The sequence below is a fragment of the Labrus mixtus genome, chromosome 17 (genome assembly GCF_963584025.1).
Source record: "Labrus mixtus chromosome 17, fLabMix1.1, whole genome shotgun sequence".
NCBI classification, from domain to species: Eukaryota; Metazoa; Chordata; class Actinopteri; order Labriformes; family Labridae; genus Labrus; species Labrus mixtus.
This window is the reverse complement of record NC_083628.1, coordinates 25,233,884-25,256,197: the sequence shown is the minus strand read 5'-3', so window position 1 is coordinate 25,256,197 and position 22,314 is coordinate 25,233,884. Positions and strand designations below refer to the sequence as shown.

Sequence of the window (22,314 nt, the reverse complement as noted above, 5' to 3'; positions counted from 1 at the left end):
TAAGCCTGTAACATCATACTATCTAAAAATGATTTGAATACATAACAAAATGTGTCTTTAAGAAGATTGCTCACCATAGTTTTAAATTTGTGAAAATATGTGAGAACTTGTGTTTTCACAGTTTTTATATAGTGTTTTAACAGCATACACACTTACAATGATGTGCTCTGATTCTTTTAATAGGTTGGCTCTCTCTGTTTCAATTTTAGCATACTTTAATTGGTGGAACCAGTAAAACATGTAATATGATCCCATATAGAAACCCATCCATTAATTCTACCCTTGCAAAAGTAACAGGATGAGTTTGGATCAAACTATCAGATACAGTAGGTATTGTTGAACTATGGTTTTAATTTTAGGGTGTGATGAACTGCACTTGATTCAAGAACAATCAAATCTCCAGAGGTTTTTATTTTTTATTACCAAAACTGATAATCTTCGGCTTTATAAACCTAAACAACATGGCTGCTGTAATTTATAATTGTTCAAAGCTTAAAAGGGACATATAAGACTTTTTTAGTTTTTTGTACACTGTTGGGGGGGAAAAAAATAAAAATAAAAGTAAAAATTCGCCACTAGAGGGCAGCAGAGACAACCGTCTTGTACCCTGTTGTGCACTGTCTCTGGTGCTGAAACATTCAAACGCAGCCTCTATCTTTGTTCTGAAACACGGAGCTGAATATTTTGGCTATATCATCATAGGTCATTTAAGCATTTTTTATAAGCTTGTTAACACTTATGTCCAAGATCTCTGCCAAATGCAGAAATTATAATTACTTACTGCAGAATACTACTCAATGCTTTGCCTCGAAGAAATGATCTTGTTTTCAGTGATCTTGCCACTATATTCAAGTGTATCAGAAATATTTAGATCCTGGACTTACATCAACTAATAGTTAGAGTAAAATATTACAAAATATTTTTAATATAAAAGACACCAAGGCAGCTGACAGTTTCAGTTGTATCTGAATTTTACACAGTAACAGTGTCTCGTTATTAGACCTACTTTGTTAAGTGTAGTCGTTTGTTTTTTTTATTATATGGAATATTCTGCCATCTAGTGATATTAAGAGCATATACAACAGTTCTGAGTATTCAGTTTAGTCGTCAGTTTTCATGTACTTTTTGTTCCTGTCTTTTTCGGGTCTCTGTTTGGGAGATATGCTATGCTAAACCCCGTTCTTAACTGCAGGTGAATAAAACTATGCATTTTTTACTGGCAACCTAATCCTCCTCCGTGTCGTACAGGGGATATTCTCTAGTCATGATGTTTCACATATGACCTGTAGGTGGAACCAGACTGCCGCCGACTGTCAACGCTACCACAATACACCACCGAAGAAGAGGCAAACCTAGATAAGTAATGCAGGGCAATGGGGTATGTATCTTGATATTATTAACCGGTTGTTTAAATATCAGCTAATGCAATTGTATTAGCCTGTATGTAATTTAAATACAGATTTTAATCGCTAAGCACGTTTCATGTTTTGTCATTTACTTCAGCTTTAGAGACGCTTTCCGTGATAACTGCCGTCCGACCTACACAAAGCGGCATCTTCCACTGTTAGCCACTTAGCTCATAGCTAGCTGTCATTGTCACTGAAAACACAGATTTTTATTAAGGTGAACTTCTTTTTTTTCCAACAGTCTAAAGTGAACACGTAGATGTCAAACGAATAAAATGTCGTTAGCCACAGTTAGCTTAGCGGGAGCTGCCAGCAGTTGCCAAAAATAACGTGAATCTAATTAATATTTAAAACGTGGAAGAGTTACGTCCCCGAGAAAGACAGAGTGCTGTTACATCAGCCATTAGTAACGACGAGTTACAGACTGTCCTACATTTCACCCAGCTGCAAGACAGAGACCTCATTTTGTGTCACCCTGGGGCTCAAATGACTCCGTGGTGTCTCCAGTGAACACTTTGGAAGACAAGTGAGGAGGAGGAGGAGGAGGACAGGTTTCTATCTAGGATTAATGTTGTTAATGTAAACATTTTCTTCAAACAAGGTGTTTATCAGAACGAAGGGTACACCTTCAGGTCATCTCTGATGTTAATATGAAATGTTTTTTACATTTTGTTTCCAAATTGTGGTGCTGCAAATGTTTGTACAATTCCTTCTGATCAGTACTTCACTGTCAAGTCTCTGACTTCGGGTTTTTAAAATCACTTCATTTGAATTCATATAGTCTCTATATGAACTAGTGCATGTTGAATCTATCTGTCTTATTATCTTCTATTCTTATTAAATCAAAGAGTGAAATGTGAAAATAAGGAGTTTTACCAGCAGTAAGGCACTAGTCGTAGTACTTAGTGTACTGTAACACATCACTGAGGTACATATCTAGATGTATATCTGTTGATCTAACTGAGTTTTTCATATAAAGAACTGTTAATCTTTAATTTGCTACTATATGCCTTCTTGTTCTGGGCATTGTTGATACATCCGTCTTCAAAGATCTCAGCCAGGTGACTTGCTAGAAGAGACTCCTGTATGATGAATGTCTCAGCTGTAGTAAAGCCTTACCCCCCTCCTCTTTTCCTCTCCTCTTTTCCTCTCATTTCTTTTACAGTCTACCTGACTCTTTCTGACCTTCAGTGCTGTTTGGCCCTCACAGCCATCCGTCAACATGCAAGGGTTCTACTCCAAGCTTGACTCCTCCCCCTCCTCCTCCCCTTTATTGGGGGTGGGCCTTGGGAGAGAAGGTGCTCCTGTCCCTCTCAGTCTGGCTGTGGAGACGGAGAAAGCTCAGGCCCTTCTACAGACGTTTAGCTCCGCCTCTCTGCTGGCATCAGCAGGACTTGGTGTGTTCTGTGTGGTGGCAGACCACGCCCTTCAGCTGTCAGTCATTCAGCACCACCTTTGGCTGCGTGCTGCCTTGGACAACGCTACGCATGGGTTAATAGGGCTGTGGTCATGGGCAGTTGTTATTGGACTCAGGAAAAAGAGTGATCTGTATGAGGTGCTGCTGGCTGGTCTTCTGGCTTCAATCATAGACCTGGACCACTTCTATATGGCTGGATCCCTGTCACTCAAGGTAAGACCAACCTTACTGAAGGTTCCTCTGCATAACTGAGAGTGTGTCAATGTACACACAGGAAACAGACCAGTTACCTGAAGTGTATGCTCTTATTTGATTTCCAACTTTTTAAAGTCTAATGAAGGTTAAAAATGACAGTACAAAGGAACATACTATAGAAGTATTATTACATGTCTAAATTATTTGCAGTGAATGATTAGAGTAGAAAGACAGTCAGGGTTTTGACTGTCTGTTTCGTACTTGACTAAATTTGAAAATTCTCACCTACATTGTTTAAACATCGTCCTTCAGCTGATTCAGGATTTTTGTGGGGTAAAACAAAAGAGAGTGAGATAGTGTAGATGAATCATCAACTTTTTTTCCCCCAAGAAAGTAAGATACCAATCTGTAAAACCTGTCTTAAGTGTTGAAGGAGGGACTCTTTGAAATATAATATTGCAGAGGCTTGTCTGCACTCTATTCAGAAAGAAGGGTTTCTTCTGCAAGACCCGAGACTTGACCTTCACCAATCCCAAAAAGGTTGAAGTACCACTATGTCTAACACTCCATCCTATGAACTATTAAGGAAAAGTCAACAAATGTCAACAGGCTGTAATCCCAGCTTGATTGATGGGCATTCTGCTTCTTACATGTTTATATTTGTGTTAAACAATACTCCAGAACTCCTGCTGGACTTCACATCCCTGATTGAAAGACTTCCTCAAAGACAAGATGGGGAACATAACCAGCTGTTCTCTCCTGCTGGAGTTCTGGAGTATTCAGATGCTGATTTGAAATGACCTCGAGATACTGGTTTATGTAAACTCGTCTCCATCCCATAATATCCTGTCCTGCTTTCCTTCTAGGCTGCTGTGTCGCTCCCCCAGCGTCCTCCTCTCCACTGCTCCTCTCTCATTCCCGTGCTCTGTCTCTCCCTCCGTTTCCTCATGTGGATTGGGCGGCTCAAAGATGCTTGGTGCTCGCTGCCCTGGATGCTTTTCATTTCCATGGTAACACACCACGTCCGGGATGCAGTGCGTCACGGTCTATGGGTGTGCCCGTTTGGCAACACGGCACCGCTCCCTTACTGGCTGTACGTGAGCACCACAGCGACGCTTCCTCACCTATGCTCAGTGCTCATGTATCTGACAGGAACCAGGGATGTGATCTCCACCAAACACGGAGTGGCCATCGATGTTTAGATGTCACTAAGTTACCAGCACCGCCTGATCTGAAACGGATCATCTATGGAGAGAAAACAAGGTCTTTGTTTTGTGAAAAACTTTTCAAGACAACATTTGAAGGCTTAGAAAGCGGTCATACGACACTAAAGTGTACAAAGTTAAATGTGGGTTTCAATTTATGGAGAAATCTGTGAAACAAAAAGAATACTGGATTCAGAAGAGGAACATTCCAGTCTGAGTGCCAATCATGGACATTTTCTGATATTATACAAAAGAGTCATTTTCAGCTATCTGGGAGGTGATTCTTATCTCTTCTGTCTGTTAAATGAGTGATCCTTTTAAAGATCAGACATGTTGCAAAAGCTTGTTATTCTTCCCTGAACCATCTCCACACATCCCCATCCCGAGAACACTCAAGGAAAAGTCAACCAAAGGTCAACAGGCTGCATGGCACTGGCGTATAGGTGCCCTTTCACTCTCAGTGTGTACAGCAGTGTGTTACCACTTTTATTTACACATGCATTTCAATGTTTTATCAGCCATGGTGGTGACATTTAAAATATTGTATCTTTAGAGTGAGCTTAAAATCACTACCACATTCCAGTAACTGATCAACTTGTAATCACTTAGAAAAAGAAATGGATTCTTAATATCCAGCCATCAGCTCTTTGCCACTTTAGCACACTCTTATTTTACTGCTTCAATTAGCCTTCTTCTCCAGTCACCATACATTTCCCATAGAAGCCTTGTACTAGTTATACCGGCCTCTGTACTGTGTGCAAGAATCATCATCTGGGAAAGTGAGAGGTGTTCCACTTTGAAGAGAAACTTTTCTGAAGTAAAATTTATATTGCTGGCTTCCTACTGTTGTGCAAATGGACATAACACTGCTTTTATTGTTTCAGTTTTGAACAGGAAGGTTCACTCAGAGTGTGACATGTACAGCTTATGTTTGATTTTTACAGCAAAAGAAGCGAATGAAAGGATTTTGTATTTTTATCAGTTCAGAGGGCCACTGGTGTGACTTTTATTTAATACACCAAACATAGGAAAGATAAGGGAACTTGAGAAATGCTGGATATTTTTATTTTAGAAAACTAGTTAAATAGTGTTTCCAGTAATATCTTCTTATCACTTGTTGATACTAACAGATATATACAATAATTCAGAAAATGTCATTTCTGCATTAACTTGCTGTATATTGTTCACTGCAGTTTCTTTTGCTTCTGTAAATGACTGATACTGTCCAGTTTATATGCTTACATTCTCAGTTGGCTTTTTGTCAACAAGGACTATTTATTTCTTAATTATTTATTCTTCATGAATATTGTCATCCAGTGAAACACTGACAGACCATTTTGCGATAGGAAAGAGGAAGCCCTCACACTGTTAATAGAAGTAGACAGAACACACACATGAAGTCCTCAGCAGTATTTCTACTAGATTTGAAATGATACATTACATGTTGTCATAGAGTGGGTAGTTGATTTAATATGTTTGGTGTTTGGATGTAAGTGTCATGCTCTGGGTTTAAATGGGATTGTGGGCTCCACAAAAGGATTAGAATTATCAAATGTTCTTGAACTGGGTCACATTTGTAATCACTGTATTACAAAAGATCGACAACAACAACAATTGTTTTTTTTCTGTTTTTTTATCGGAGGCATAGCTGGTGATTAAGGTTGTAGTGCTTTATGTTGTCCACTAGGTTGCAGCAGTGATCTGCAGTGATTCACTATGTTTGGTTGTAATTGGCCCCAAAGGTTCTATATTACAAAACGTGTGGTAAGACATGATTCCAGGTACATCTGATTTAATTTATGTATCACAAGTTGTTTGGTCTGCTGCTATTGCTTTATCATTTGTCTATGTGTCAGTTATTTAAAATATATTTATCTTTTATCTATTGGATAAGAATGGATTGGGAACAGTTTTTTTGTAGAACACTTTACACCTTTTGCACTGGAATTTAATTTTTGAATGAAAAGGAAACGTGAGCTGTCCCGTTGTAGTGGCCCTTTTCACTAAAACATCTCTGCTACTGCTGCTTACATAAACAATGTGACCTTTACTTGTGCAATATTTTGTTGGATTTTGCATATTTTTTTTTTTTTTACGTTAAGTTATGTTTACATGTATATTTTTAATTCAATAGTAATTAAGTATCGACATGATCTAATGTAATGTTCTTTTTATCTCAATAAAATTCATCCTGTGTACATATATATATATTGTGTTTGAGCATCAGTATGCCCATGTTCATCCCGATTAGAGTGTACTGAATTACCCAGGTATAATATATTTAAATACAGATTAAATATTGGGGGAAGAAAGAGTTGCATGTGGTTGGCTGCAATGTGTAAATAGTAAATACTGCATTTTACTGCTCATGGGGCGGCAGTATGAAGGGACCTGGGTTGGAAACCGGAAGGTCGCTGGTTGAAATCCCTGTGCAGATCAAATCTGATAGTTGGTCTATAGTATCTGGAGAGGTGCCAGTTCACTTCCTGAGCACTGCCAATGCACCCTTGAGCAAGGCGCCGACCCCCACAGCAGGGCTGCACTGTGGTGCTGGTTAGCCTCACAGCAAGACTGTCCCTGGTTCAAAACCTGTTTGGACAGTTTGTATGTTCACCTTGAGTATAGATCGATTCACTCCAAGTACTCCAGCTTCCTCCCCAAGTCCAAACACATACTTGGTAGGTTAATTGGTGACTATTGCTGAGCCTGAAAAAGACAACAGATGAACAGATGGATGATTTTGATGGGAAAGGAAAAGAAGCAGTTTGCTTGAATCAGAGTCAGTGTTTCCCCTACCATTATATTAGGGGGGCTCCCCTGTAAACCTGGGGGAAACACTGAGAGTAGTCATTATGCTGTGGAAAATAACATGAACAAATCACTTTTTAAAAAATCCATCACGCTTATAGGCCCAAAACACACCCTCCACTTTGTTTCCAGGATGCTGAGTGTATTCCTCACAACAACCCCACATCAGGAAATATGAAATTCACAGACAGATGAATGTTTCAGAAAAAAAACAGTACAACATTTCCAGTAGAGCAAGAATACAAAGGAAATGTCATTCAAGTTGAATATCTTAAAAGAACCCATCAGAAAGATGACAATGCCAGCTATGATATAACAAGAAATAACTGAACTCTGTCACAATCAGAAAATGGAAACTTTGTTTAAGAGAATGGAACAGTAGTCATCGGTCTTGCAGGGAAAGAAGGTTGATTTTTGGAGGACCACAAACACAGAAAATACAAACATCCAGAGACAGAAAACACTGATCCCTTTCTCTGCTGACTCTTTTTCTTTCCAGAGTTACTGAAACTTTATTGCTCAACATTTTAAATGTTTTGAACACTAGACAGTTGGCATTAATCACCTTACTTAACAAAATACTAAATTGCCACAATCTTTTTTTCACCAAAAACACAGAAAAGCCCCCCAGAAAAAAACAAAACATAAATGCAGTTTTAGGGGGAGCAGTGATATGGAGAAGATCGCTGTTTTAGAAAAATACAGAAAAACCCAGAGGCTACTTATGTGATAAAATAGTATTTATTTCACAGACAAATACAAGAACAGAAAGAAAAAAAATAACAGCTTATGGTGATATCTGTGGTACATACAAAGCAAAAAAAAAGAAAAGACAAAAAGACTATTTACAACTGAGAATGGATGCCTGAGTGTTATTTGAGTAATAATAACTGAAACCAACAGGCTCCACCTGCTATCACATACTGCAGAGGAACATTGAAAGATTGACACCACGAGAGTGAAACATCGAGGTGGTAAGAGATAAATACACACAAAGAGAAAGAAAAGAGATCATCTTAAATATGGAGGACAGGATGGAGAGGGTGAAGAAGGGGGGCCGACATAACATTCAATCTGTAGTTTGTTTATAAAACTATCTTTCAATGTGTCTGTGAAAATGTAATTATAAAACTACTTCCATCTGAGTGTATGTTTTATTTATCTGCTGTTCAGACCCGTTAAACCAACATTTACAAGAAACGTCAGGCAAAGCAATCTGAGATCAGTTCAGCTGTATTAAAGAGCATGTACAGGATGTTTCTAAGTTAAAATGAGGGAGTAAGTAACAGATTTTCTGTCCTGATTCAAGTAAATGAAACACTAAAAGTCCTAAAGAGCAAATGTATTTGTCCATCTCCAGACGGACAGAGAAGTGACAGACTTTGATGGAAATGATCGGCAATTTAAAACTTGGAGGAAAAAGAAAAACATGCTTACATTCATTAACTCCAAAGTGTATCCACTTCCTGAAAAAAAATGTCAAATGTATCATGAAGAGTAAAGTTAAGAAGACCATTTGCTGCATGTGTTGTTCCTAAGTTCAATGTTTCCACTTTTTGTAGCTCACTTCATCTGACATCTATCTACACACAATTTTTCTCCAACTTCTCCAAAACAGGACGCAAAAGTTCAACTCCACCAAATCAAATGTGAAAAATAAAGTGTTTTACTTTCTTTGTGTTATGTTGTGACGGTTGAACAAAACAATGTATTTGTCATCCAAAGAAGAATCTGAAAAGAAAATCCGACTGGATGAAGATGATCTCAGTAAACACAATGTCCATACAGTAATGGTACAGTAACACAGCTTCATATAACTGGGTGGAAAGACACACATACACAATGATGGGAAGGTTCTCCAGACATGGATTATCCTTTCTCTGAATATTTCTATGCCATTGGGTCCGAATAGATTTATTGTAGGAAAAACTGAACTGTTTCTCAATTGACTTATTATGTTATGTTCAATGGATTGGAGAATTTACCTTTTATCATAAAATAAGTGCTAATTTATTAATTCCAATTGAACACAAAACAGATAGTTAATCCATGTCTGTAAAATCCAAACCAAATAATATATATTTTATCTCTACATATAAACATCACATTTAATAATGTACATGAAATGTATCTTTCTCAAAGTGTGATACACAATTATAAACAAAAAAAAAGAAGCTTCAACTGGATCCATGCATAACATGTGGAGCTAGCTCAGGAGAACATACACCGGTCGAACTGGCAACCAGTTTGACTCAGATGCACCTCGTGTTTCATTGTCATTGGTCAATCAATAAATCAATTGGTTAATAACTACACAGCTTTGAAACAACACTAGATGAACCACCAGACCAGCAGAAAGAAAGAAAGAAATAGACACACTCAAGCTGTAGAGTGTTTTATCAGCTGGATAGTTAGCTAGGACCCACGTTTAAAAGTTACTGATGTAAAAAGCTTGAATAAACCAAAGTAACTGGAATAGGGGTTTGTGGGGCTTTTCATTGGTTAGCACAGGCCACCGGATATCATTCATCTTCATGAGACACTGTGACAGGAGACACGAGTACAGTGAGCGAGGGTCACTCTTGTCAATTAATTGTGTTTGTGCTAGGAATGCACAATGTGAATTGTATTGAGCTGATACTGATCATTTCCTGCTCCTGAAGATTACCTCTTTTTACCTTTTGACTTTTTATCAGAAAAATCTTTTTTTTGTGTTGTAATAAAGTTTTCTAAAATTGGCAAACTTGAATGCTGGGTTTATTAGACACACCAAAGATTAACTCCACCATCTGACCCTACAAGTCGATTGATAACATTTTATTATAATTGAATACAATGGTGTAGTTGTGCCTGAAGAAGTGGGTATACTATGTTTCTTTTAAGTGGCTCGTCCACCAAAGGATGAATGGCCTCTGTTAAAAACAGTGACTTTTAAGACTGCTCTTGCATATTCAGTTAGTGCGTACTAGCCAATTAGAGACAGAGTAGGGAGGGTCATCCCTTCAAAATCCTAGAAAAAGAATTGCAGCATACAACAAAATGTTGTCAATAAACCAAAAGTGTGAATCAGAGGAGATTAAGAAGTGTGTATACTCTATGGAGACTGAACACTAACTGGGTATACTCTGTATACCTGCGTATATACCCTGCACTACACCACTTATTGAATACATGTTTTATCATTTGTCATGAAGTTGCCAAATATTTGTAGTTTACAGCTCCTCAGATGAAAAAGCTGTTTCTTTCTCCTTGGCTTCGTCAGAGAAACTCAGTTATATAAACAGGCCATCTAAACAATTTTGAGAATTTGTGAGGAAATGACATCATGCCTAAAAATAATCAACAGATATGTTAACGCTGGTAATGACTAGTAGAGTTAGTCCTGCAATGGATGCCGTTTTTAATTTAAAGTTCTTATTATAACATACTCCATATCAGAGGGCGTCGTACAAAGTGATAAAAGTAAAACTTCTTTGATGAGTATCAATGATTTGATATCCTCTTGGTGATTGAGTAACTAAATCTCATGATGCTGGTGGTTTGTGAAAGGCCAGTATCTCTCTTCTAATCACTCTTTTTTTGTATTTTTTCTGCCCATGTGTGTCTTTCACACATATTTTGGATTAGTGGCTGGATGGAGAGAATGAGAGGTATAAACAAGAAACAAAAGTACACCTGTACTAAAGACATTACACAACAAAACAAGCATATCATGCAACAAGAAATGACTTGATGTCTAGATAACCTAAACTGCCCACCCTTGACTTAATTTTCCATGTCCCCACCCTCAGGTCAGGGGTCCTCAGCTGAGACAATAATGCCCTTTAGTTGCTGCTTTGGCATCAGATGCACACCGAGACATTGGCAGAAGTTATGTTTCCTTCACAGCATTGAGTCAGTCGGTCAGTCAATGGACGCACCATGTGTTACTTTCAGTGAATCTCAACAAAATACAAGAACTAGTGTTTGAAGATACTCAAATTGTCCAAGAAACAAAAAAAAGTTCCCCTTTGCACCAACAAAAGCATATGTTCTCTTGTTTGGCAGCTGCACTTCCATGTTGCTTAAAGTTCAAATGAAAACAATCTCCTTTCTCTCAAAGACGAGTCAGTCTGTGTGAAGCAGCATCGAACGTCCTGAACCACTGTCTCTCCATACTGTCCCCTAAGGAGTGAACAGCACTCAAGTTGCTAAAGTGAATTAAAAAAAAAACAGGATTGGACTGATTCACCACCCAATGGGCAGTTGGCTGATGCATTATGGGTAGTGTGGTTCAATACGACGTCTGAATATGTCCAGAAAAATCTTGCAAACTCTACCCTTCTTCGGTCAACTTTTAATGGACTCGGTTACCTATCCTGACTCCACAAAGTCCCTTGTATAGGTTCCTCCCAGCTGTTGTAGATCCTGGATTGACTTCAACTGATGCATTCTGGTTAATGTAGTTGTATATGGACGGCCAGTTTAAAACAGTGGTAAATCCAAAGAATGACTTGTGGGAGTAGCCCTACAACGGGCTGACAAGAAAACGTTGCTTCAAATTTACCTAAGAGAAGAGAGGAGAAGAGAGGAGAGGAGAGGAGAGGAGAGGAGAGAGGAGGAGAAGAGAAGAGAAGAGAAGAGAAGAGAAGAGAAGAGAGGAGAGGAGGAGGAGAGGAGAAAAGAAGAAAATCAGCAGGTAGGATAGGTTAGATTGGAGAAGAGAGAGCATGAGGGCGAGTAAAGTGGAGGAGAAAAGAGAAAAAAAATAACTTTAAAAAGCATGTATAAATCAATGTAATTAAGCACTGCCTTGAAAGCAAGGCTTTAAATACCAGAGTTGAATGACAAATATGCAGGCATACTTACTGAGTTATAATCTGTGTGTGTGTGTGTGTGTGTGTGTGTGTGTGTGTGTGTGTGTGTTTAAGGCTTTTAATCACAGCTTTGGCTGACTATCTGAAGGCTTGTCTGAATGTTGTTTAAAGCAGCTCTTTGAACCATCTTCGTTCTAACTAAAGCAGAGCTTTTCTTCTTTCTGGCTTGACTCCCATCTGGGGGCTTTTTTGAGGTTGTTTTATAAATTTGAAAATAAGTGATTTTCAGTAATTAGCTTCCCCACAGAGTCTGTTTACCGTCCAGAGGTGGAAAACTATCTGCCAAATTTGAACCACAAACATAAACAACCATGTGTGGCCTACAATGAGATCTCTGCATATTCACAACATGTGCAACAAGACTGATGTAAGAATGAATGTAAGTCTGCTTTAAACAAATCAGAAAAAGCAAATAATGACATTATATATAACATTAAGATGTAACATGTATGTGTGTCTGTTTGTGTGTGTGTCTCACTTTAAATTGGCATGGACTTCATCTTGACCATTGAGGTAAGTTCCTGTTTGGTCACATGATCGCGCCGCCTTTGCCTCACCCTGAAAATCCAGAAAATAAGTAAACACACACACACACACACACACACACACACACACAAAAAGGAAAATACCAGGCTTTTGCAAAAGATAAATAAAACAAAGAGAGACATTACACACAGCTGTGGCCTGGGGATGAGGGAAATGTGTGTGTTCAAGTGTGTGTCTTACCACACAACAAAGATGAGGGAAAGGACGGTGGTGAGGATGACCACGGAGAACAAAACCAGTAGAATCACCAAACCCACATTACCTTCATCCTCAAATTCAGGATCTGGACGTAAAGAGAGAGGAAGAAAACAACAGGGTGGTCAACAAAACCAACATGGTGGGAGAAACAGAGAGCAGGAATAGAAATTAGATACAGGATAGATTAATGTAGTAAAACGAGATAAAAATATAATTAAAGCGGGAAAATGGACTAGTGAATTAAACAGAGCAGCCGTGAAAATGTGTGTTTCATAATTTTTTTCAAACTTGTTTCATCTTTAATGTTTGCGTGTGTTTCTCAGAACTAAAATGTGTTTGTTCCCTGGTTTAATTACTCTCTGGTGGGGAGTTAATTTTATATCTGCCATTAAAGCTTTCACACAAACATGCATTTATCATACCAAGGGGACTACACACACATCTCTTTCACACACAAAAACAACAACAAATATGGTTTAGAAGTGTGAAACAAAGCAACAAAGTCAAGCAAAGACAACCCTCTCAATAACAATAAAATGTGCAAAAAAACGCTTAGTAATCAAATGATTTAAAATATGATTTATGAGCACATCTGCAAATAACAGGACACACACATACACACGCACACACACACGGGAAAAAAACAAACATCTGGTTCACATCAGAGCATTAAAAAGAAATGTGACAGTGTCGGTCAAAGCGACTTTCAGCCTTTACTCTACCGCCAAAAGAGTGTGTTATCTTCTTGTGTTTACTATATATTGTTGTGTGTGTGTGTGTGTGTGTGTGTGTGTGTGTGTGTGTGTGTGTGTGTGTGTGTGTGTGTGTGTGTGTGTGTGTGTGTGTGTGTGTAGACAAGTGTATACTTGTCTTAGCTTCATTTTTTTTTATCTGTGAACATGTGAGCTTTTCCTCTAGGCACATGCTGCAGAAGACATTGAACCCTGCAGGTATAATTGACTGCAGTTACATGTTATTTGCTGATGAAGCCAGGCACTCGGTACCTGTCCTCATCTATGTGAGTATAATAACCTGTATAATAAATGCCTTTTAGCCACACTAATGACTCACATGGCCTCTGGTTGCTGCTAAAAAATATGCTCATCCTGACGTCTGATTATCTATAATTCACTCACTTCACCTTTCCAGGCAAAAAAAACAAAAAACAAAAGAGACTGTGCGCACAGATACTGGTGCATTGTAAGCAAGCAAGTACCTGCCTTTCTAAAAACAGATCCAAGCTGAGGTCTGAGGCTGTTTAATAGTTTGCCTCCATATTAGACAATGGATGTTTTTGTGAAGCAGTAATAGCTATGTAGACACTGCATGTAGATAAAGAAGTGATGATGAAAGCAGTGGAGTATTTGTACTCAGCATAATGACTCTATAGAAGCAGATTTGATAGAAAGTTGCAGCAACATCTGGAAGTAGCAGAAATACTCATAAGCAGCCCAGAATAATAAAAATGATCGTAGTGTTTAGCCTCAACATTAAAACACTGTTGCTTGTATGAGTAACTATGCACTCCTCATTTGAGTTGACACTTATGTTATTATAGTTATATTTTCTTACTGTGTGACTTTGCAGTCGAGGTTTCAGGTTTTGTGATGAAGGGGATGATATCTTCTTCATCAGGATTAGGGGTGGTGTAAACTGTAATACAAACACACATTACAGACTTCAGACACTTAAGTCACAAATAAGTGATAATCAATATACACAGATATAAGTTTGTTGTTAAATGCTTGATATAGTATTCTCTATACTGTTATTTGTATAGCGCCAATCCATTACAAATTTCATGTCAAGACACTTTACAAACTCTTTGCATACTCTACATGCTTTTTTTTATAATCAAACAATGTGCATAATATATTCTCAACTACTCCTTGGTATATAAAACATTTGTAAAGAATAATAAAATGAATTGAATTAAATATCAGCTCTCTGTTAATTTATCCATGTGTTGTTTAGAAGGTGCTCCAAATAGACTTTGCTGATCATTTGCAGAACAAGGATTTTGTGAGTGTTGTCTCTGACCTTCCCAGGGTTTGCAGAGGAACAGGGGTGACCATTCGCTCCACTGGCTCTCAAGGTTCACTTCATCGTGGGCTCGGACCTGGACTTGGTGGAGGTGGCCAGCCAGGGCATCAAATATTGTGGCTGGACTCTCTAAAGAGAAAATCTGATTGGCGGGAAAGAAACAGGATGAGGAATGAAAGCATTAGAAAGTAACAAGGAAAAAGATCATGGTGGCATCATAGAAATAAATAAATAAAGCTCCAGTTAGGAAACAGCTCAGTGTAACTGCAATGTCATCAAATTTGAGGTATTGACTTTAAAAGTGTGATCTGATTGATGGACCGAGATAAAACCTGGGCGAACCTGAGGAAGCTTCAGGTGAAATGTGTTTTTCGCTCTCAGTAAAGTGACAGTAAAGTCTTTTTCATTGTGCCACAGTTTATTTACATTTTCATTTAAAACAAGATAAGAGTCGAAAATGAAATGGAAATTGTTTAATATCCAACTTTTTGTTGTGTTTAAATTCCTCGTTTGGGTATTTGATCTGAATCTTTAGATGACCCCCCCCCCCATCTTACAACAATCTATTCCTCATAACTTAAAGGCAGGGTTGGTAATTTTCAAAAACTAGCATGATTTTGAAAGTACTATTCCCTCAGTGCTTTGCTACACCCACCCCCTCCTCTCTGTGCTCCCTCAAAAGCCATGCCCCCTCCTTTACATCCACAAGCGCCATTGGTCCAGAAGTGGACCTCAGCTCATCTCTTACAATGCGTAGAAACTACATCGTCCCATGTCTCATTCAGCGGTAAGTAAACTCACAGTATAAACTCCTAAAGTCATCAGTGACGCGCTTTGAGGGTGGACTAGAGCACGCATGGGGTAGAGAGCGAGCAGGGAGACAGGGAGGCCTGATTTGTCAGTTTCTCTGGGCAGACATTGGTCAACGTTTTTAAATGCTTACAACTGCTACAGATGACGGATTTTCTTAATTCCTTTCTCAGAGCACATGAATTATTAATTTCTGTCAGGACCTAAAGACAATTTACACCCAAGTCTTAAAAAATGTATCTGGAGAAATTTACCAACCCTGCCTTTAGTTAATAAAAAACAACGCTTAGAACAAGTTCAAATGTCTTGCAGTAACAGTGTTTTGGCTCGAAAAGAAATCTGTTGACTTGATCAACTTACAGCAGAAAATATAAATAAACCTATTTAACACAACAGAATATACAGTTATGGACGTCACAGTCTTTAAGAGGCATGATCTCTAGTTGACTTAAATATCCTTCTATACTTTAAGAAGTATAGTTTTATATTAAAACAAATAATCTTCTCCCCAACCTGTAATTTTCAGAAATATTTTTTGTGAATGAATATAACTACAAATAAAAAGTGTACCTTGGTTGTTAATGTTTGTTTCCAATCATAGTAAAGTAAATCCCAAATACCCAAATCAGTCTAACAAGTTACTTGAAACAAAGTTTTGTGACTAACCTCAGACCAGTATATAGATCCATGTGGCCTGTATCTGACATGAAACAGAAGGGGGAAAGCAACATGGAGCGGCCAGGAAGAGGGAAAGCGCCATGAGACGACGAGCCTCTTCGGATAACCTTCCAGCTCCTTCACCAACAAGGACTCTGGAGGTTCTGGTTTCACTGCAAACAATGAAAGACAGAAAGTGTGACTTACAGTAGTTACGATGTTTTAGACTATTCCGTATAAAGACTGTTACTAAACCAGTGGTTCTCAACGGGTGGGTATTTCTAAAGATGTTACTTTTCTTCTGTTTCTTTGTTTTGTCTGAGGTCCAAACTGCACCATTCTTCATTTAAATCTTAATTGGCTTAAAAATATCAGAAATTCAGGTCTCAAAATGTATTTAGGTGTTGGAAGTAAACACTCTATAATAATTAGGAAGAATTGGATGAAGCATTTGCCTGAATAAAAATGTTCAACTCTTTTCTAGTAGAAGCACAATTCTTCACTATAACAGATACAACTTCAATGTCTTCTACTACGTCACCTGCCTCTTAATAGACCACATCTATTACTTCTCTGAATTTGTCCTTCAGAGTCTGATCTCTTCAGTTATGCTTTTAAACCACAGTGACAAAAGTAAAGAGAGGTTGAGAATATGGTGAGGAAAATCTAACAGGCACAGCAGTGGCAATGAAGACTCGAAGACGCTTTTAGCGGCTCTGAGCCACAAAACATGATTGAGACAGAGGAGCAGCATGAGGAGATAATTGAGGTCATTTTATGCAGAGCAAAGAGAGAAGGTCACAGCAGTAGTCAGGAAAAATAATGAGTGTCACCAGAAGTCTTGACATTTAGTATGGGTTTGTTTGGTTTGTGTGTGTTGAGCTGGTGTATTAATATACTGCTGCATCTATATTGCAGATGTTTGCTTTTTCGTTACAGCTTCTTTTTTTTAGCTTCTATTATTTGTGAGCATCAGGGGATGTGCCAATCAAAGCTTGTGTAGTTAATATTTATCAGTCTAACAAATGGGAAATATCGGAAAATGTTTGTAAATGTGCAATATTTGAGAATAGAGAAAACAAGCTTATCTGATTATTGGTTTTAGGAAACAGAAGGTGATTTGGCAGGAAGGACTACTGAAGCATGCCGCTCATTATATGGAAGATTCTAAATGACTATGATATATGACATCTGCAAAAAATAAGGGTGGCAAAGTGGCTAAGGACAGCAAAGTGGCAAGTCAATCACACTGGTTGTTTTTCAATGTATGTGTCAGTCTGGTTTATTAGAGCTAGTGGTGGTGCACTGAAGACAGGAAAATTGTGAAAGTTATCAACCTACGGAGGAACAAATGTCATTAACGTGCTTTATAAACATAAAATCCTAAAACAAATATCCCCTTTAGAGCAGAAAATCTATTTAAAACTCCCCTTCTTCACATGTGTGTTTAAAGTGATCTTACATAGCTCATGTAGCTTAAACCGGTCGTATGTTGTCTCAGACCCCAGGGCATTGGTCTCAGTCACTCTCAGGGTATGGATGGTCTGCCATAAGGCAGGATGATCTATATCACAGTGCTTGTAGGTGTTGTCTACAACGCATGGCTTCCACTCCTGACCGTTCCCCCTTCAAAGACAAGACAGAGCACGGTCAATTACGCAGTTTGATAACTGACAAATCAGTGTTCAGGAAACTGCAGAAAAACCACAGTTGATTTCTACAGCCAATACTTAGATATATCTTATCCCCTCCTGCTTCCATAGGAATCCAACAAAGATAACGTTTAGAAACAACTGCTGTGATTAAGGGCACAATGGCAAAAAGATGAGAGTAAGCAGAGGAGGATAGACAGCATTCATGTTACTTCCTCATTCTAAATGTGACCTTCAACTTGCAGTTAGTCAGTCTTACCTGAAGGAGGCGTTGTACTTGGCCGGCAGAAATGTCCTTACAGATTCCTCCCAGGAGCAGCGAACATGTGTGTGATTGGGCACTTGACAGGAAATGCTCAGTGGCCCAGGGGGACCTACAGTAGGAAACAGGAGTCAAACAGAGCGAGAGTTCTTTTTTTTTTTTTTTTACTGTTAGTCACAATATTTCACAATTTATGTCTTCTAAAATAGTCTAAAAATGAAATGTGCCCAGTTGTCCCTCTCATGACCGAATACATTAAAGGAGCTCGGCCACTTCCATTGAAAAACTTCCTGTCCCTGGAAAGGAAGCTCGCTTAGGGAGATGTTTCCTGTTTGAGACATGAACGGAAGCGGGGGGCCTTTGTCTATGTCACGGCTGATAAGACCCGTTTCCCCGGAGGACCAGTAAGCCCTTTTCTGATCACAAAATGACTTGTTGTAGACACAGAGTAAGGTTGTTAATCAGAAACTGATTGATCAAAAAGAGGGGGAGAAAACAGACAAACTCAAGAGAAAAGGAAATGTCTGAGTAGGAGGAATAGAAACTGTTTGATGGTTCTATGATAAATTATCTAAAAGATGAACTTCACTATGAGGGAAAGGGCTGCCTCTTTATGGAAGGCTAAACCACAGGGGACATGTTCCTGCTTGCAAAGGTTGTTTTTTTTCTCTCCCCGAAGATACAGTCCCATGGCAAAAGCCGAAAGTATGGAAGAGCTGTTAAAGTGTTATAAATCCTAAATTTGACGCTGTGCAGCTGGACAAGTCACAAAAACACTTACGGCCCAGCCTGAGGTTGACAGAGTGGAGGAGGAGCCCTCTGTTGTCATAGCAGCTGTAGTTGCCCTGCGCAGAGTGGTTGACATGCAGCAGTACTAAGGTTCCATCTGATGTCACCATGCGCCATGGTAACACTGAGCTGTGGTTGTGATGCCACACCACAGGTATCCTGGACAGGAACACATTACAGTTAGATTATTAATATTGTCAAGACAATTAAACCAGAGCTAAACTCTTTAAGGACATTATCATAGGCTGCTTTAATTCCCAGAATCTTGCATATCACCATGAACCACACCCACAAGGAGATTGCCACTATCATTATTTTTATACATCTGTTTTTATTTCCATTTATTGGCTTTCTTTTGATGACTCCTGAATGTACTAAACTTAGTTTTAGATCACTGAAAACAAAACAAAAATCCAACTCCTGTGCTGAAAAGATCTTGTCACTTTATTACAAAATAAAAAATCCAGTTCAAGTCTCACTCAGGCAATCACGTTCATTCCTTACCTGATTTGTGACTTCCCGCATGCCAGCTTCACATTGGACTCCAGGTGCTCATACTGTATACCCGACACTGCAAACAGACGTCCAATAAAATATTAAAGCACATCCGTGTCTAGCCTAAAAGATCCGCACACTTTACAATCCAACATACCCACATGTCCACATTGTCTGTAATAAAGTGATTTAAGCTCCATCTTTCACAGCAGAGTCAACAGCATTACAATAACATGACCATACAAGGTTACCTGCAGTCACTAGGCTGGAAAAGCTTTGGCACAAAATATCGAGCTACTTCAGCATTTTATATTTCTCAGAAAGTTTATTCACACGTTATGTAATATTACTCTACATCAGCAAATACACATTAAGACACATTAAATTATAGACAATACACAGTAAAGCATTTTAAGAGGATATCATGAAAAAGATTCAGATTAAGACTTCTCTACTTAAATAACTGAGTTAAAAAAGCATTTTTCATTTTAACAATCAAAGAATGGCCTTTTGTTATGTTGAAATGACGAGTGCTGTGTTTCCCAGTGAGACTCCCACATAAGTTCATTTAAACAGCCGGGGCCTGCTTTCTGCTCTCTGTATTAATTTCCCTGTCCACAAGATTGATTCACTGACTGCAGAAGATTAAACATGGTCCTGTGCTTCTCAGACCCAAGGTAAACAAATTACTGGCATGCTATGGATTTTGGAACACTGAGGAGGACTAAAGAAAATACACAGACAAAACCAGTGTACCTCAAGCAATCCTCTGTGTTTCAGTGAAAATCAATATTCAGGCAGGACACTCTCAACCGTATATGGAGGGACCTTTAAAACTGGACCGCTTCACAAAGTAGATTGAGAACTAGATTATTTGTTTTTCTATCCTGTATCATTACTGTAGTGATACTAACCATGCAAATACTAGAGGTGGGAAAAAAAATCGATACAGTACAGTATCGCAATATTTTGTGTGGCGATATATCGTCTCATGGCCGCCAAGTATCGATATTTTCAATATGATATTTTAGATACTTTTAGAATTTTTAACTGCTGAAGGGGTTGCACAATTCATTTTGAACAAGTTGCATTCATGTTAAAGTTCAATTAGACTGAAATACAAATAAAAAGACTTAAGTGAGATGAACAGCCTCCAACTTCATTTAGTTTAGTGTAATGGACATAATATGCAGTTAAAAAGCTTAATCGCAATATATTGTATCGCAATTCTTAGCATATCGCAAAATGTTAAAATCGCAGTAGAATCGTGTCTCGAGTATTGCGATAATATCGTATCGTGGGTACTCTGGTGATTCCCACCCCTAGCAAATACCTTTACTGTAACCTTGCTTTGTTAGTAGTAGCGCTATATAGTCATTACAAATAGACATTTGGAAATCTGAACAGAAACTTTGTAACTATTCATCATTATTCTGTTTGCAATTTTGATTTGGACATTATTTCAATAAAAAACTGCTAAAAGCAGCAACTCCATGCCTCCCAATTGAACTTGGGCTGGCATCACATGTTTTAGACATGACATCTCTAAACCTGGGCAATAGAAATAAAAAGTTATTTGGACAGTGTCGCTGCCTTTTAATATGTAAGTAGAATGGATGGAATAGTAGTTTTGATGTCACAGGTTAATCCTCCACAACAAGTCATGAGAGTCAGTCTTTTGTCTAACCATGGATGAAAAAGCTGAAAGGCCATACCAGTCATTTAGTTCATTTAACGCTTTGTTAAAAAGAACTGTTTGTATCAATAACCACATTGATGAGAGAGAGCTGTTGTATTATTACTTGCCAACACTAAATTGAAAGCTAGTGTACATTTAAAGCTAAACTAAATGCAGTGTAAGCAAACATTTGTGGTGACTGCGGCGTTGATACTCTATCTCCAGTTAGTGAGTGTATGCGTGTGTCATGTTTAGCTTGGCTCCGTAATATCAAAACTTGCAGATCTGGAGTGGAAAAACATCAGTTTGACTGCCAGTGTGCCACGCACACACCTTCATTAATTCTCCACCTCAATCACTCAGGCATGCACACTCCCTGCTGGCCTCCCCTCCTCTCCTTGGTTACCAACACTTTGTCCCAGGTTTTTGCTCTGTCTTTCTTCCTTATTCTAACACAAACCTTCCTTTATCCCATTTACCCTTCTTTTACACGTTTCATCAGATGTGGCCTGAGGCGAGGGGACCAGAGGGGTTAGAGGTAGGATACATTTTAAGGATCTTATAATTTTATTTTATTTATTTGTATATTTATATAAAATATCCCGGCAGCAGAAACCTCATATGTCCTTCAGGGATCAACTGAGGTAATTCTGAATTAAATTGTACACATACTCAATTGAAGTCTTTACTGAGGGCTTATTCAATACTTGGTTTTCAATGATACCTTAAAGTTGGCTTTTCTGGCCGAGCTGCTGTTGTTTTAGTGGTTGTGAAAATGAAACAGCAGTGGGAAAGAGCTGCAAAGTTCTCCTTAGTGATTCTGTGGTTGCATTTATGTTTTTGAGAGGAGGAGACAAATGCACACAGAAAGAAGGACAATGAAACCTATTGAGATGTTTTTAAAAAAGCAAATAAGGCTGTTTATACTTGAGTTCTGTGTACAGGAAACAAATTTCAGCAACAAGGCCAGCTGTTGTATAGTTTTCTAATAAAGCTGTGTGACAGTGAAGGTTATAGTATCTTCAAATATAACAGCTAGCAATTAAAAAACTGTCTTTTTTGTTATTATACATGACCTAAATACCTTTTTTCATACTTACTCTGTCCTCTGAAACTTTCAATTAAAATGCCGTTTAATCACTAAGTTCAGAACACAGGTAAATAGTGAAACAGCACCAGGACTGGATTTCAAAAGTAGGCTGGGAATCTTTGGGTGCCTCACAATTAGCTTCGATTTGGATTCTTGGGGTCAGGATTTGATTGAGAATCTATTTTTTGATTCTAAACGATTCTGGAT

General features: G+C 38.4%; 2 protein-coding genes across 2 annotated transcripts in view; one reads left to right on the top strand and one right to left on the bottom strand.

The window, feature by feature from the left end:
* The first annotated feature begins 1,241 nt into the window (after positions 1 to 1,241).
* On the top strand, positions 1,242 to 6,429 carry tmem267 (transmembrane protein 267). Its single transcript, XM_061062203.1, has 3 exons — positions 1,242 to 1,378; positions 2,572 to 3,036; positions 3,885 to 6,429. The coding sequence occupies exons 2-3, from the start codon at positions 2,629 to 2,631 to the stop codon at positions 4,218 to 4,220; spliced, it is 744 nt and encodes a 247-aa protein (XP_060918186.1). The 5' UTR covers positions 1,242 to 1,378; positions 2,572 to 2,628; the 3' UTR covers positions 4,221 to 6,429.
* A 1,324-nt stretch (positions 6,430 to 7,753) lies between these two features.
* Positions 7,754 to 22,314, bottom strand: part of il11ra (interleukin 11 receptor subunit alpha) — a 54,996-nt gene continuing 40,435 nt past the window's right edge. The window contains exons 3-12 of the mRNA XM_061062197.1: positions 19,349 to 19,415; positions 18,837 to 19,003; positions 18,053 to 18,167; positions 17,604 to 17,767; positions 16,151 to 16,314; positions 14,672 to 14,816; positions 14,204 to 14,284; positions 12,614 to 12,716; positions 12,366 to 12,445; positions 7,754 to 11,577 (exon numbers count right to left, since the gene is read on the bottom strand). Coding sequence (XP_060918180.1) covers positions 12,367 to 12,445; positions 12,614 to 12,716; positions 14,204 to 14,284; positions 14,672 to 14,816; positions 16,151 to 16,314; positions 17,604 to 17,767; positions 18,053 to 18,167; positions 18,837 to 19,003; positions 19,349 to 19,415 — 1,085 coding nt within the window. The 3' untranslated portion in view covers positions 7,754 to 11,577; position 12,366. The remainder of the gene's footprint in view (positions 11,578 to 12,365; positions 12,446 to 12,613; positions 12,717 to 14,203; positions 14,285 to 14,671; positions 14,817 to 16,150; positions 16,315 to 17,603; positions 17,768 to 18,052; positions 18,168 to 18,836; positions 19,004 to 19,348; positions 19,416 to 22,314) is intronic.

Excerpts from the sequence above, each read along its gene's own strand:
- tmem267 (XM_061062203.1), top strand. The coding sequence starts at position 2,629 with ATGCAAGGGTTCTACTCCAAGCTTGACTCCTCCCCCTCCTCCTCCCCT. Across the intron at positions 3,037-3,884 it reads CTGGATCCCTGTCACTCAAG|GCTGCTGTGTCGCTCCCCCA; the intron begins GTAAGACCAACC and ends CTTTCCTTCTAG.